The sequence below is a fragment of the Psammomys obesus genome, unplaced genomic scaffold (assembly GCF_907164565.1).
Source record: "Psammomys obesus unplaced genomic scaffold, mPsaObe1.curated_primary_1811, whole genome shotgun sequence".
Taxonomy (NCBI): domain Eukaryota; kingdom Metazoa; phylum Chordata; class Mammalia; order Rodentia; family Muridae; genus Psammomys; species Psammomys obesus.
This window is the reverse complement of record NW_026596244.1, coordinates 15,301,667-15,317,268: the sequence shown is the minus strand read 5'-3', so window position 1 is coordinate 15,317,268 and position 15,602 is coordinate 15,301,667. Positions and strand designations below refer to the sequence as shown.

The 15,602-nt window shown below is 52.5% G+C and overlaps 1 protein-coding gene across 1 annotated transcript; it reads right to left on the bottom strand.

Moving 5' to 3' along the window:
- Positions 1-6,131: 6,131 nt before the first annotated feature.
- Positions 6,132-15,099, bottom strand: Nes (nestin). The gene is made up of 4 exons (XM_055596682.1): positions 14,235-15,099; positions 13,117-13,241; positions 11,131-11,204; positions 6,132-10,902 (listed from the first exon to the last, which is right to left on the bottom strand). The coding sequence occupies exons 1-4, from the start codon at positions 15,018-15,020 to the stop codon at positions 6,551-6,553; spliced, it is 5,337 nt and encodes a 1,778-aa protein (XP_055452657.1). The 5' UTR covers positions 15,021-15,099; the 3' UTR covers positions 6,132-6,550.
- Positions 15,100-15,602: the final 503 nt, after the last annotated feature.

Below are 15,602 nucleotides of genomic sequence, written 5' to 3'. Positions count from 1 at the left end.
AGCTCCATGGGCTACTCAGTGCAGCCTTGCATTGGCTGGAGTGCAGGTCTGATGAAGGCAAATTATGGCTGCAGATCCTTACCTGTGGCTCACTCAGCCTTGAGGATCATGTGGACGCACACCTTGTGCCCATTAACCCACCAGCCGACATGGAAAAAAACCAAATGACAAGGAGACAGACAGAGAACACGGAGTCCCAGATGGAGGCTCCCCTGGTCCTTCTTCCCTAAGAAGGCACTTCACCATCGCCTTCCTTCCTCCAGGCCTGGCCTCACCTGCCTGCCCACACAGGCTCAAGCCCTGATGCTCAAGCCCCTACCTGTTGCTCAGAGTGGGTCTCTCTTTTCCAATAACTGAATGGCCAGAGACTGGAAACTGGGTTTTAAGGCTCTACTGAGAAGAGTGGATCCTGCTTTATTCTGTATCAGCTTTCGGCTGCTCATTCAATGTATTTTGGGAGTTGTCAAGGCATTTAGCTGGAACTGTGAGTGGATGAAGACCCAGGATGATGGAACCTGAAAAGGAGCAGGCTAGAGAGGAGGCAATGTCTAACCTTTGGGTTCAGAACTCACTGAGGCAAAGTCTAGATAGTATGCTGGCTTTGTGGCACCCTGGGCTTCCAAGCCCTCTGTCCAAAGTTCTCATCAAGTCTCCCACCATTCTCTCCTCTGTGGGTGAGGAGAGCTCCAGAAGTAGATGGAGGACTAGAACCAGAATCCTCCACCACCTGCTGAGCCTCTCTGGCAGGGAAGCAAACAGGAAGCCTCCTTCTGGCTTGGTTATGCTTCCTGGGGAAGATGGGGGGGGGGGAAAGGGGGGATGTCCTTGATGACCTGACCAGAAGGTAGTTCTCCAGTTCCTCAGAAGAGGTCACATATGGAGCACCAGCATACCTCTTTGGAGAGATGGAACAAAGCCCCACCTCTGGTCACCACTGCCAGCTGCCATGCTGTCAGGACCCTAACTGTGTGGCCCAGCTCTCAGCCTCGTCCCAACAGGGTGTCTTGTCCCCCCCACCCACCCAGGACTGGGAGGTATTGGAAAAGAGAGACCCACCCTGGGACAGATAGGGGCTAGAGCATTGCCCAGGGGTGTGGAAGCCTCTGGGTACCCTGACACATTCCACCTCCCAGTTCTTCAGCATACCCTTGCCTCCCACTGCACTGCCCCAACCTCACTGGGGCCTTTGTCCCAGCCCTGAGGCCCTGTCTATGGGCCTGACTCCTGAATGGGGAGAGAAAGGGTCCTATTGTCCTAGTGTCCACAGTGACTTAGCAGTTCCCAAAGACTTCTAAAAATGCACCGCCTGTCAGAGATCTTTTTCAGGCTCTGTAGTCAGATCCTGACCCTGAGCGCCTGCTCAGGTTCCCCCTCTGTCAGGACCTGATGCAACTGGTTTTCCCTTACCCAGATGGAGGGCCTTCCTGAGGGCTGGCTTCTATTTGGCTTGCTGCAAAATAGCTAGCTTCCTCCTAGGCAGAAGAACTGAAAAAGTTCAGGGACACAGCAGGAGGAAAGGCTGGGAAAGAGAAAAAGGTAGAACATTTGGACGCTCTCCCACTAAACCAATAGCTCAGGCAATAGGCTAAGTGGGTAGACACTAAGACTCTGGCTACCCAGATGGCCTGGTACTTAAGTGGGTTGTTAACAGAGAAAGCTGCTGACCACTGAAGACTAGAATTAAATATTACTCATATTTAATACCCAACATAAAGCAGCCCAAAGTTCTCTAGCCCATGTTCTGCTGACCCCAAGTGGCATCTAGAGACACTACATCATTGACAAGATGCATCACTCTGTACCTCAGTTTCTCCCATTAGAGTCAGATGAAGTTCCCTCTAAGGAACAATCAGAGAAATTCTGGAGAGACAGCAATTCTGGAAGGCTAGGGAGGAGGGGAAAGAGCTAAGAGGCAGGGGAGTTGAAGGGATCCCTGAGTGCTGAGGGAGACTTCTATTAGTGGGAATATAGAGCCCTAGAGAATCCAGGAGTCTCCTAGGGAGGCACCCCTCCTGGGGCCCAGGGCCAGTGGATTGTGAGCAGCTGAGCCCACAGCTGCAGGGAAGGGGGTTCCTCGACAGAGGCCTCCTGGCACCTGCCTCAGTTTATTTATGGAGCCACAGCTGAGTAATAAGGGTGGGGAGGTAGGATGGAGCTGGGGAAGGGAGTTTATGACTGAAGGAGGAGACTCTGAGAGAGAAGAGGGTGCCAGAACCTGGGGTTCAGACACCTGAGCCCCATCCTTTGAGGACAAGATATGCAGAATGGCAGTTAGATTACAAGAGGGGCATTGGAATTGGAGCCCCTGGGCACCTGGCCTGGAAAGGGCTGAGACTAGTGGCAGGTCTATCACCCCTGACATGCTGGCAGATGCTAGTTGTGTGGGTGTTGAGTTAGAAGGTGGGATGAGGGGGTTCAGGGTGAAGGAAGCAGGGAAGCTAGAAGAGCAAACACCATTTCCATTGTCTGTCAAAGCAGACTGCTGGGGGCCTCACCCCGCTTCTGCTCTCCACCTGAACCATTGTCCATGGTTCTAAGGCAGCTTCATGCTCCAGTGTGGTTCTAAGGTGACCTTGTGGGCTCAGGGACAGATGCTGGCAGACTTTTTTCACTATCTGAACCAGAGAGAAAAATGCTCTTCTCTCTCCTCCCAGGAGGGCTCAACTCTAACTTCCAACCATCCTGCTGTTGTGCCCATCCTAGAATTCAGCCCTCCCCTGAGAGGTGGAATGGCATACAGTAGGAACTTGGGGGCTGTCCCTAAGCCATCTTTGGTTTTCTGGGCTGAATGAGCTCCTCCTCTACAAGGAGTACAGACAGCACATTCCAGACAAAATGAAATCGCATTCCTTTGTCCCCCACCAGAGAGGATAGCATGGCTGACAGCAGCTGCAACAGTACAGGTCAAGTGGCAGCAGCTGGTGTGCCAGGGTGAGGCCGGGGTGTGGGCTGTGGGCAGCAGAAGAATGAGAGGGGGGTTTTCTTTCAGACAGTTAATAAATCCTGTTTCTTTGACCTAGAGGCTGAGCACTGTGGGGTTGAGGGTGATGTCATTTGTGTCAGAACTGTTTAGAGTCTCAAAGAAGGATTCCATTCACCCAGTATCTTACAGGTGGAAAGCCCAGGCTCTGGGGTATTGAGGGACCCAAGATCATCTTCTGAGAGTCCCACCCAGGATGGGTGCCCACAGCAGGAAGGCAGAGGGAATGCTTTAAGAGGCCACACTCCGAGCCGGAGGGCCTTTGACTGTAGCACAAAGCCTAGACTTTGATTTCCTTTGAGACTTTGGCAGCTACAGGCACACCATCAGGCTGGGCTAGAGGGAGCCTCTGCCCCTGACCTCACCATTGGAGGCGCCTCAGCCTACTCAGCCTTATAAGGAAGTACCCCAAACAAACTGAGGAAGCCACCTCCGCTGCCCCCCCCCCAGCCCCAGCCTGTCTCTGGCTAGCTCAGAGGCTATATTTACCAGAGGAGGTTCCAGAATAACCTTCCACTGTCTCATGCTGTGTGTACGTTGAGGAATGTTTCCTCTCTTTCCCCTCCTCATTTCTGTGGGGACTCCACCCTCAGAAGTGTGTCTGGTTGTCACTCATTCACTCTTTACTCAAGGGAGACTTCCAGGCACCAACCAGTTCCTTGCTTCCTTTTTCTTTTTTTAATTTTTTTATATTAATTACAGTTTATTCACTTTGTATCTGGGCTGTAGCTCCCTCCCTCACTCCCTCCCAATCCCACCTTCCCTCCCTCATCTCCTCCCATTCCCCTCTCCAAGTCCACTAATAGGGAAGGTCCTCTTCCCCTTCCATCTTCCCCTTCTCATCAAGACTGGCTGCATTGTCCTCCCTGTAGCCTGGGAAGGCTGCTCCCCATTTGGTGGGAGGGGTCAAAGAGCCTGCCACTGAGTTCATGTCAGAGACAGTCAGTCCTTGCTTCCTTGAAATGGTGTAATGCCAGAGCCTTCTGAGAGGACTTGCCGGGGTTGTTTGTTTGTTTGTTTGTTTTTATTTGTTTTTTGTCTCCTCTTGAGCTACTTTGTCAGCCTTCTGGGAGTTCCCAGGTCTCTGTGAGCCTCTCCTCTATCCTGTTCTCTACTGAGATTCCAGCTCTTGTCTCTACTTGGTCCTCTCTCCTGAGTCCCAAGCATACTCTGCCCTGTCCTAAGGCTCCTGCTCAGGCAGTTGGTTCTCTGCTTGATTCTCTGTTGGATTTGGCATGTCTAGAAGCTTGCATGCAGCCATGGGACAGCTGTCTGCTGTCCTGTGCTCCTGTCTCCCACACAGCTCCCAAGAGTTCACTTTGCTCCCTCATCTCCTACTCTCCCCTCCTGCACCTTGATCTGCACCTGCACCCCTGGCTGACTCCAGGCTGTTCTGCTCAGCCTGTTCTCAGGGAACCTGGAAGTCCTGGCAGCAGCACCTGTGCATAAACCCTTCAGAAGTTCATGCCTCCTGCCAAGGTCTCCTGCGATCTCCCCAAGGCCTGCTTCCCTCCCACCACTCTGCCTGCTTTCTGTCTCTCACTGCCCCAGATCTCTTCTGCCCTAGGCCCTGCTGTTTCACACACACCAAGAAATCCCTCCCCAGCAGTGGCCACTCAGAGCAGCCTGCCCTGCTCTGCACCCCTACACAGCATGCATCTGTCTCCAGAGACAATTTCAACTTGACGGCCTTTGCGCAGGAGCAGTTAAAGCCTCCTGTGCAAAGAGCAGTGTTATAAGTTGTCAGCATTCCCAGAGCCTGCACTGTGTGGATGGCCAGCAAAATGACAACCACACTGATGATCACAACCAGGGGTGATCCTGTCACTGTCCAGCTCTTGCTTCTCTGTTTGGACATAGGGTCATTTCCATACTTACCATACCTCCTGTTTATACCCTTAGGGAAGTCCTCACTTCTAACTCACATCCAACTTACTTCTAACTCCTCACTTACATCCTGCACTGTAGGCAGTGGCCACCTGGGTTAACTATGGAGGACCACAGGCTCGTGAGAATGAAGGATGGGGATCCACTACAGGGCAGAGCTCTGTTAGCTCTGTTCTTGGTGTTCACCCAAGCAGTGGTAACCAAGGGCCTAAAGAGAGGAAGCACAGGATGTCTTGTCCCATTAAAGGGGCAGGCTTTGCCTCCCTGATGCCAACATGCTGGTCTCTGCCTGTCAGCTGACAAACAACACAGGAGGGACTTGTTATTAGTGTACAGGAAGAAGAGAGCGGAGGCTTGGGCTGCCAGGAGGGTGGAGAAGGAGAAACAGGATCCTGAACCCCAGGGGCAAGGGTGTGGATGAAATGGGCCCCAGAACAGATATGAAGGGTGTGTACATAGGAGCCCACAGTGCCAGTTGGCTAGGACATCCCTTGTCTACCCTCTTTGGGAACTCTCAATCCTAAAAAGAGAAGGAACCTGCTCTTGGCTTGTGATGGCCTCCATGTGTGGGCCAGCCTATCCCTTCCCCACAGAGGTCTGTGGGCACCTAAATCTAGGAACCTCTGGCATCTGCATGCCCTGTACAGATGTTGGGAGAGAAGCCTTCAGGCAGGACCTAGCACCCCTAACACTGCACAGCGGCACACTGCACACAACACCAAGCTCTCACCTGGCAGCTCCCTCACATTCCGCTGGCCCTGCTATCCTTTCTTCCCTGTCTCCTGCTTCAGCATGTATGGAAAGTGCCATGGCAGACCTCAGTTACTGACTGCAAAGGCTTCCCCTGGCCTCTCCCCTGTTCTCCCAGCCCCAGGTGACCACCCAAAGCATAGGGCAGTCCAGCTTCCCCATGTGTGTGGCTGAGTTTAAAATTCAGAGAAAGTAACTGTTGACCTGAGACTGCACAGGTGAGGCCTCTCTCCTCCCTCCTCCTACTCCAACCCAGTCAGTCATCAGAGGCGAGACAACTGTTTGGGTTTGGTAACCAGGGGGCTAATTATGCTGGAGACACTAAGGCCTTACTTAGGACATTCAGGAGAGAGGACCCTGTAATCAGTGCTGTGGGCACAGATGACAACCTGGCCTCTCCAAGAGGCAGCCCCTCCAGGCCTGGCTTCTGCTTCCTCTCCCAGTCCCTCCACTCCAGTGCTTCTCAACCAGGGGGATCCCCTGAAGGCTAGAAGAAAGCAGCCAGACTTTGTAAGTGGGAATACAACTTTATTCAAGCAAGAAAGAGCAAAACAAGATCTCAGCAGGCTGAAATGAGACAAGGGGTTGGTCATATTTGCTGCCCTCAGCTCCTCTGGGCACAGGCTAGGCCAGACCTTGTGGGGGTGGCACTATTGTAGACAGAGCTATCGAGCCAGAAAAGCCTCATGGGAAAAGCTCTAGGCCCAGGCCTCTTCCAGCATGTGAGCCATAGAAGAAAGGGGGTCTAGAACTACAGGGGTTCAGCTGACATAAATAAACCCTTCAGGATGGTACAAGTAGGATCTCATCTTGCTCATCCAGCCATACCTCTCCAGGACAAACACCACAGGTCAAGTTATCAAAGCTAAGAGTGAGGGCCCAGAGCAGGGAAGAACATCCCCCATTAAGTCCTCAGTGTCAGAGAAGCATTCCCTAGTCTTCCTCTGAGGACCAGGAATCTCCATCAGCTCCACTCAGAGGGAACTCCAGGGACTGGCTTGGGCCTAGGTGCACAGGAGACCCTACCAAGGGGGCCTTTAGGCTACCCACCTCCAATTCCTGTAAAGGGAGTCCTTGATCCTGCTCCCCACCCAGAAGCCCCTGTTCCTCACACTGCTCTAGTCCATTCTCCATCCTCCCATTCACATGCTCTGACTCCAGGTTGGGGCCCTGGCCACTGGCATCAAAATTATCTCCTGCCCCTGGGACCATGCCAGTCATCTCTTGGGGGGCACCCCAATGGTCGGGCACTTTATCCTCCCCCTCCAAGGAAATAGACTCAGACCCTTCTGACCCAGAAGACTCAGCACTGTCTTGAGACACAGTCTCAAGGGCAGGCGGAGGGATGTTAGCTGCAGCACCCCTCAAGCCATCATGCCAGGGACCACTGACACCCACAGATTCATGTCCCAGGTCCCTTCTTTGGGTGATATCCTGGACCTTGAAGCTGCCACCAGAGGTCCCTGGCCCCCACCACTGAGTCCCTGACTCTGCTCCTTCCTCATGCTCTTCTTCCTCTCCCTCCTCCCCACTCTCTTCCTCATCAGCAAATCCATCAGACTCCTCACCCTGATCCCAGCATGTTGGATCCAGTACTGGGGGCACCTGGCCCAGATCATCTGCCACCTCCTTGGAAACCCCTGGAAGAAGAGAGGCCTCAGCTGCCAGGTCCTCAAATTCCTCAGATGACAGCTCAGAGTCATGGCCTTGCTCCTCCTCTGGTGGGTTGCTGAGGCCCTGAGTAACCAGGACAGCAGGACTCCAGCCTTCCTTCCTGGCCTCCCCTTGAGGGGAGAGCCTCTGCTCCCCAGCCAGGTCCCACTTTGGGGAGGCAGGGGACCTCAGGTAGAGACCCAGGGGAGTAGAGTCAGGGAGAGTTTCCCCTAGCTCATCAGCCTCACTTTCTTCTCTATTCTCCTCCCAGTCCCGGAGGCCTTCAGGGATCTCCCCAAGACCAAACTCCTGACCATCATCTGCCCTTTCCAGTGCTTCACACCCACCTTCTAGCTGCCACCCAGTCTCCTGGGTCCCCTCAGCCTGGGGATGCTGCTCATAGTCATCTTTCAGGACCTGGATGGGCAAACAGGGTTCCATAAGCTTGGGGCCAGGGGTTATCAGTGCTGCCTGTGTGCCCTCATCTTCCTCTGTCTCTGGGGACCTGGGCTGAGGGACATCAGTGCCTTCATGGTCTGAGGTCTTCACTGAGGCCTCCTCTACTCTCCAGCCCACCGCAGGCTCTGCCTCTTTGCAGCCCTTGGGTTCCAGAGCAGCACTGTTAGTCTTGGGCAATTTGAGGATCTCTGATTCCAGAGCACCTGCTTCCTTTGGTTCTTTTCCAGGCCTTTCCAAGCCCTGAGCTATCTTTGCCTTCACACTTTCCTCCCCCAGGGATAGGTCACTGGCAAGATGCCTTGGGTCCTCTAGCTCTACCACTTCCTGCTCCAGTCCCAGTCCTCCGGTAGCAGCAGCCTCTAATCCCAGAGTCACTTTTCTGGAGTCTTGTTCACCTGCTTGGGCTATATCCTCATCTTGCTCTGCCACCTCCAGCATTCCCTGAGTAACTAGGACTTCTACGGCCCCCATCTGCTCTGGTTGTCCCTCCAGGGCCTCAGCATTGCTCTTTCTGTTACCTTCCTCAGCAGGAACCCTCTGCTCCTCCAGCTCAGAGCTCCCCAGACTTGAGGCCTCCCTCACAATGTCTTGCTGCAGCTTCCTTTCCTCTGCAGCTTCTTCCTTATCATCTTGCCCACTCAGACATAGCTCTGCCTCATCCTCACTTTCTATTCCTGTTTTACCCAGAGGTGGGTCCTGACCCACTGCTCCATTCTCCACCACCACATCCTCCCACCTTTGTTGTTGGTGTTGATTTCCAGACCCAGACAGTGGCCCCACCTCTCCCAGAGACCTCAGTGATTCTTGGTGCTCTTCCATCTCTAGGCATTCTTCCCCTTCCAGGTGCTGCTGTCTCTCCTCTATCCCTTCTGGAGACTCCACAGTCTCTGGGTCCCACTTGCCCAGAGATCTCAGTTTTTGATTCTCCCTTTCAAGGGGTCTCAGTGTCTCTTGGTTCTCATCCACATACCCCAGTAATTCTTGAATTTCATTTTCTAGAGGTTTCATTGTCTCTCTAGTCACTTCTGTAGACCACAATGGCTCTTGATCTTCTATAGAGTTCATTATTTCCAAATCCTCTTGTACATTCTTCAATGGTTCTGTGTTCTCTGTTTTTGAAGACTTCACTGGCTCCATACTTCTTTCTTTCAGTGACACAAGTGACTCTTGAATCTCTTTTTCAAGAGATCCAACTATTTCCTTGTCATTCCCAAGAGGCTTCAGTAACTCTGAATCCACCTTTTCCAGTGGTCTGGTTGCCATCTGGTCAACCTCCTCAGCCCTTGGTGTCTGATGAGTCTCTTGTTCAAGTCTCTGTATCTCTTGGTCCTGTCCTGACTCTGGATTTCCCAGAGACTTGAAAGTCTCCTGGTTCTCATCTTCAATAGACTTCACTGAGTCCTGACTCTTTTTTTCTAGCAGGTTCTCAATCATCTGGTCCTTTTTTTCTACAGAACTCAGTGGTTCATGGTTCTCTCTTTCCAGAGATCTCTCAGTCATCTGTTCTTCCTCTTCTAGAGACCTTTGGAACTCCCGGTTTTCTTTTTCTAGATGTTTCACAATCCTCTGGTCCTCCTCTTCTAGAGACCTCAGTGAATCCTGGGTCTCAAGTTCTAGTTGTGCAACAGTCTCCTGGTTTCTATCTTCAATGGACCCCAGGGACTCATGAGTCTCTTTTGCTAACAGGTTCTCAATCACCTGGTCATCTTCTAGAAATTTCAGTGGCTCCACACTCTCTTTTTCTAGAGACCCAAGGGAGTCCTGACTCACTTTTTCTAGAGGTTTCACAATTTTCTGCTCCTCCTTTTCTATTTCTAGAGCTCTCAGTAGCCTCTGGTTCATGTTTTCTGGTGGCATAATGGTCTCCTGGTTTTCATCAAGAGACCTCAGAGATTCCCGATTCTCCTTTTCTAGAGGTTTCACAATCCTCTGGTCCTCCTCTTCTAGAGACCTCAGGAACTTCTGATCCTCTTTTTCTACCAGTCTCTCAATCATCTGGTCTTTTGCTTCTTCAAATCTTAATGGCTCCAGATTCTCTTTCTCCAGAGTTTTAAATGCCTCCTGGTCCTCCTCTTCTAGAGACCTCAGGGACTCCTGGTCCTCTGGTTTTATAGCTCTCTCAAACACTGGGTCCTCTTCTTCTGGACCCCCCAGTGGATGCTGGTTATCCTTTTTAAAGGCTGTCAACAACTCTAAGTCCCCCTCTTCTGAAGACTTCACTACTTCTTGATTTTCCTTTCCTACAAACGAAACTGTCTCCAGTTTACCTTCAGGAGACATTAATTCTTGATCCCTGATTCTTGCAACTTCTTTTTCTAAAGGCTTAGATAGTTCAGAAACCCCATTTTCTAGAGTTTTCTCTGCCTCTACATCCTTTTCTTCTAGAGACTTCAGTAGTGTTTGTTTTTCTTTTTCTGGGCTTTTTAGTGTTTCCAGGTTCTTTTCTACAGACCTCAGAGACCTGCAATTCTCCTTCCCTTGTGTCTCATGGCTCTGGGTTTTCAGATGCATCAATGGCTTCTCTCCTACAGCCTCCATCGTTTCCTTTTGCAAAGGACCCTGAGAATCCTGGATTTCTTCAGTGTCCAGACCACCTTTTTGTGTTTCCTGTGCTAAGCTGTTTTCTGCTTTTGCCTCTATGGCTGCTTCTTTCTCTCCTAGCTCCCAGATTTGCCCTTCATTTTCCTGGAACATGCTAGATACTCTAGACTCACTGAATTCTCCATCTTTATCCTCTAAAATAGGGTGGTGAGGGTTGAGGGATGGGGCCAAGGAGGCTGGATCCTCAGGGAAGTGGCCGGGCTGTTTGCCCCCAGGCTCCTCTAGTTCTGAGGGGCCTTCAGTAGAAATAGGCACTGTGACTTCAGCACAGAGAGGCTCTAGAGCCTGTTGCCTCCCACCCTGTGTCTGGAGCAGAGAAAGAGGACCATCCTGGGCTCTGATCTCTGCATTTTTAGAAGGACAAGGAGCCTCAGACATGAGTGGGATGGGAGTGCTGGCCAAGGTTGGGGTTTGGGCCTGAAGGAATTCCTGGGTCTTCAGAAAGGCTGTCACAGGAGTCTCAAGGGTATCAGGCAAGGGGGAATGGAGGGATGTAGGGCTGAGGACAGGGAGCACAGATCCTAGGTGCTGGTTCTCTGGTGTCCCAAGGAAATGCAGCTTCAGCTTGGGGTCTGGAAAAGCAGAGCAGGAAACATTGTAAGTATGCCCTGACCTCACCAGAGAGCAGCCCTCACACTGGCCAGACTACACCAGCCATTTTGTCTGACTCCCTGCTGGCTAGACTGGGAACACTGGTGCAGTGGGGGCCAGGGAGTGAAGACTTAGATTGGTGCTGCTTAGGAAACAACTTCCAAGAGAAAAGGGTAGAGCTTCCAGGAGCAGCTGGCCCCACTTCTTACCCTGAAAGCCAAGGAAAGCCTGGGAACTTCGACCAGGTGTCTGCAACCGGGAGTTCTCAGCCTCCAGCAGAGTCCTAGAGGGGAGAGGAAAAAAATGGGATTAGCCCCAACTGAGGCTGCAAGTCCTGACACTGCAGGCTCACTCTTTACTATGACTATTGTCTTACGAAAGCCACACAGTCATATGCCCACAAACATCATATACTTGGTCACAGCCATAGCTGAGACACAGGGGGACCTCACATGCAGATTCCCACAGTCAGATGCAGAGCCAAAAGAACACTTTTTAGATCAGACGCCTTAGATCAATCTCCGCCTCCCCACCCAAGGCCAAGGCCGATGACCTCATCCTCCGGGAGGGAGGCTGATTATCATGCTAATTTTGCCTTTTGTCCACACTACCCTCTGGAGGGCCGGAGAAGGGAGGGGCTCCTCAGGGGAAGTGGGAATTCTCAGGCTGTTCCCATGGGATGGCTCCCTCCTCTGCCCCCAGAGCTGACGACAGACAAAAGCAGATGAATTCCGCTCCCCTCTCCAAATCCTTTTCAAACCTCAGACCCCAGAGGGTTACATTCCTCAGCGCTGCGTGGACCTTTTCCCCAAGAGGCTTGACTGGGGGTAAGGCCCTCATTTTAGGATTGCAAACCCTTCAGGACACAGGTCTTTCGATTCATGCTCCTGCCTCAGGGGCCTATGGAGCTCATTGGAGGAGACAAGAAAAATTAATTCAAAGGGGATTCTGAACTAGTCTCTAGTTTTTGCTCATGACCTCTGAACACATTTGGTGCTCACATTTGCAGCTTTTCTTCTGTCCTCCCGAAGCCTTTGCCTCATCCTTCTTAGACTGGCTCCCAGACTGGCTTTCCTTCTCTGGGCCCTACTTCCTGCTCCTCTCCTACACCTAGCTCATGCCAGTGGATTCTGGAGAAGAGGGATATCCTGTCCTGACCCCATACTCTGGAGTGATATCCTCCGCCCTCGGCATCGGCCTTTTCTCACAAGAGACACAGGCTATATGCAGAGGCTATACAACCAGAACGGTTCCACTAGGTCTTTCTGAAATAACCAGAAAAAGGGCAGGGAGCTGGGCAGAGCCAGTGAGTGACACTGGAGCTTGAAAGGAAACAGAAGGCTGGGAACTCAGATCAGCTTTTACCCTAGACACAGCTGAGGCCCAGGTCAGGTCCACATGATCAGGCACACCTGCAAACTCTCTTTCCTGAGACTGCCCAGGTGTACCCAGGATGTTTGCACAGAAACTGGAGGTTGCCTGTCTTTGAGAGAAGTCATCTGCAGGTGCCTGTAACCTCTGATCCCTCCCTGAAGACTGAGTTGTCTCTTTAGGAGGCTCAGGTGGAAGTCTAGGTATGAAAGTGACAGCTGAGGTGGCCCAGTGAGATGGCTTAGTGGATAACAGTCCCAGCTGCCAAGCTGGATAACCTGTTTCATCACTGTGACTCAGAAGCCTCCATCATAGACAAATACATAAATAGGTACATACATAAATAAATAAACAAACAAACAAATAAATAAATGTAAAAAAAAAGTTTAAGTGAATCTGAGGGCTGAGCAGATGGTCAGAGGTTAAGAGTGTTTGCTGTTCTTTTTTTTTAACTTTGAAAATCCTAGTTTTATTTATTTCGAAAAAAAAAAAACAGCAACATTTTTTTTTCTAGTTTGCTGTTCTGTGACTGTGATAAAAACATTCTGACAAAAGGCAACTTGAAAAGGAAAGGGATTATTTCAGTTTACTCTTCCAGGTCATAATCCATCCCTGAGGGATGCTTGCTGCTCTTAACCACCTGTAAGGGACCCAATGCCCTCTTCCTGCCTCTTAGGGTACCTATACACATGAAGCACATACACAAATACACATAAATAAAATAAATATTTTTACAGAGCCATAGTTGAGAGTCACGGAAAGTACATAGCCAAGTTCCTGAGCCCTTCAGCCAACGAGTCAGCCCTGTGTGTTCAGCTATGTACCTGTATGTAGCCACCTCCAGACTAAGGGACATCTTGAGGTGTGCCAGCTGCTGCCCACCTTCCAGGACCTGAGCAATCTGGCTCTGTAGGTTCTGCTTCTCCTGTTCCAGTGCTTCCACAGTCAGCTGCAAAGCAAGCCATAAGTGTGAGTGGAAAGGGCCTCCCCTCTGGGTCCTGACCCTTTCTGCTCACTTCTTTGTAGGGCAGACTACTCTCCTTGCCCCTATGTCCTCCCTGCCCAGAGCACTGGACTGGACCCCCAGAGCAGCACAGGGATCACTCCAGGCCTCTCCTAGACCAGGCTGATCTTGAGGGTGCTGATTAAATGGTAGCACATGTTGAGAATCCGATTCCCACAGGAGGGAATGGGGTAAAAGGACAGGAAATGGGTTACAGAGAGGAAGAGGGGATAAAGTGGAAACAGAAGGAAAAGTAATTTTCCTTTATTTATTTCCATCAATTTATCGAATCAGCTTGGAAGGACTTGGAAGGAAAGCAGTTGGGCCATCACTGTCCCCAGCTCAATATAGCAGGCTAGGTTCCTCCACTTCCCACGTGTTGTTCTGGAATCTTTCTTCTCCAAGAGGAGTGGGGAGGTGGCCATGTGCAGGCCAGGCAAGAGGCTGTTTTCTCAGCTGTTGGTTACATCTGTGCAATATGAGTGGGAGAGTGCCCCCAGGCCTCTGGAATGTGCTCCAGGGAGCTGAGAAGCCATGACACAGAAGCTGGTGGTCAGTGGTGGCTCATCCCTCCTTCTTTCATCATGGTTGCTAGGGACCTTCTGACCCTGAGGTAGCATGTGCTGGGCATCTTCTGATTGATAATAACATAGGGAAGGGCGCAGGGAACCAGCCTGAAAGAAACTTGCCATTCCAAGAATGAAGAGTTGCTACAGTGGGTCTCAGCCTGCAGGCCTTCTAAGTGGACTGTGCGACAAGGTCTCAGAATTCCATCCTACCCTGCCTGGACAGGAAAGTCTAGAGCCTGTACTTGCTCTGGGCAAGGGCTCCTGAATACAGCTGCTCCTGCCCTTACCCCCACTCCCTTTCCTGAAGGCCTCTTAGCATCCCAAGCACTTCCTAGAGCCTGGTCTTAACCGAGTTGGTGACCTTCCTCACCTGGAACTTTTCAGTGGTCTGCAGCCGGTCCTGCCAGCGGCCCTCCAACCTCTGTTCCAGGGCATCTCTGCGCCCCTGGAGACTGTCGCGTTCAGCCTGCAGCTGCTGCAGCTCTAGGCGCCCCTCCCGAGCTCCCCTCACGGCTCGGTCCAGCCGCTCACGGGCCTGGCCCAGCGAGCTCTCCATGTGGGCCACGCGTTCCTGGTAGTCGCGCACCGCCCCGCGCCACGCTTCGCCTAGCCGCCAGGCCAGCTCCTCCACTTCGGGGGCCCGTGCAGGGGGTCCGCGGGGCGGCGCGGGGGACTGGCGCGGCGCACAGACTGCCTGAGCGGTCAGGTGTGAGCGCTCTTCCTCGTGCGCGGCTCGCAGAGCCTCTAACTCGCGCTCCAGCTCTGCCGCCTGGGTGCTCAGCCAGCCCCGCGCACTCTCCTCCGCCTCGAGCGCGCGCCGGCTGCGGGCGAGCTCCTCGCAGGTCCGCTCGCGAGCCAGCCGCACCTGCTGGCACCGGCCCGCCACGCCCTCCAGTTCTTCGGCAAGGTTGTCTCGCTGCACCTCGGCCGCGTGCTTCTCCCGCCAGCGCTCTTCGACGAGGACCCGCAGGGCTGCTAGCTCGTCGTCGGCTCGAGCCCGCCAGGAGGTGTCCCCGGACTGCGCCCGGAGTCCCCCAAGCTCCGCACTGAGCAACTGGTTCTGCTCCTCTAGCGTCTTGACCCGGGTTAGGTAGGCCTCCAGGCGTCGGTTGAGTTCCCACATCTGGAAAGATTCCTCTCCGACGCAACCTTCCATGTCGCTGGTCTGGCCCCCGAGGGCGAGCACTGTAGAAGGGAGTGGCCCAGGGAGCTTTTAGCGGGGAGAAAAAGGAGGCGACAGTGACCTAACCTAGCGGAAGCGGAGGACTCCAGCTGAGAGCTGGAGCGAGGGTATTCATACACCCGCCAGCCCGGCGGAAAAGGGGCGGCACCCAGGACTTAACCCTTTAGGGTTCAGCGCAACAAGCAGCCTGGATCACGGCTTCCTCTTGGCGTAGAAGAGGAGAACCAAAGTGCCGCCTGGCCCTAGGGGATCCAGTCCGATGCTGTGACTTTTGAGGGAGGCTTGAGAAACAGTCAAACGCCCCTGAACACCCTAAGATGCACAGAATCGGGCCTACGAACCTCCTTTCTCTACACACCCTTACTCGAATCTTCAGTTTCTCATCTATAAAATGGCTCAGTGTTGAAAACCTCATGAACTGTTGAAAAAAACGGACAATGCAGTGTTTTGTGTGAAACAGTAAATACGCAACCCCAAGGGGGGCAGCGTTGCAGAGACGCCGCCTGAAGCAGGAAGAACCCACTAGTACTGGGAGAAGCCTCCCAATGCTCCGGA

Bases quoted from the DNA above. Each gene is read 5' to 3' on its own strand.
- Nes (XM_055596682.1), bottom strand. From the start codon at position 15,020: ATGGAAGGTTGCGTCGGAGAGGAATCTTTCCAGATGTGGGAACTCAAC. The intron at 13,242-14,234 runs GTGAGGAAGGTC...CTTGCTTTGCAG, and splicing joins AGACCACTGAAAAGTTCCAG to CTGACTGTGGAAGCACTGGA. The intron at 10,903-11,130 runs GTAAGAAGTGGG...CTGCTTTTCCAG, and splicing joins GGCTTTCCTTGGCTTTCAGG to ACCCCAAGCTGAAGCTGCAT.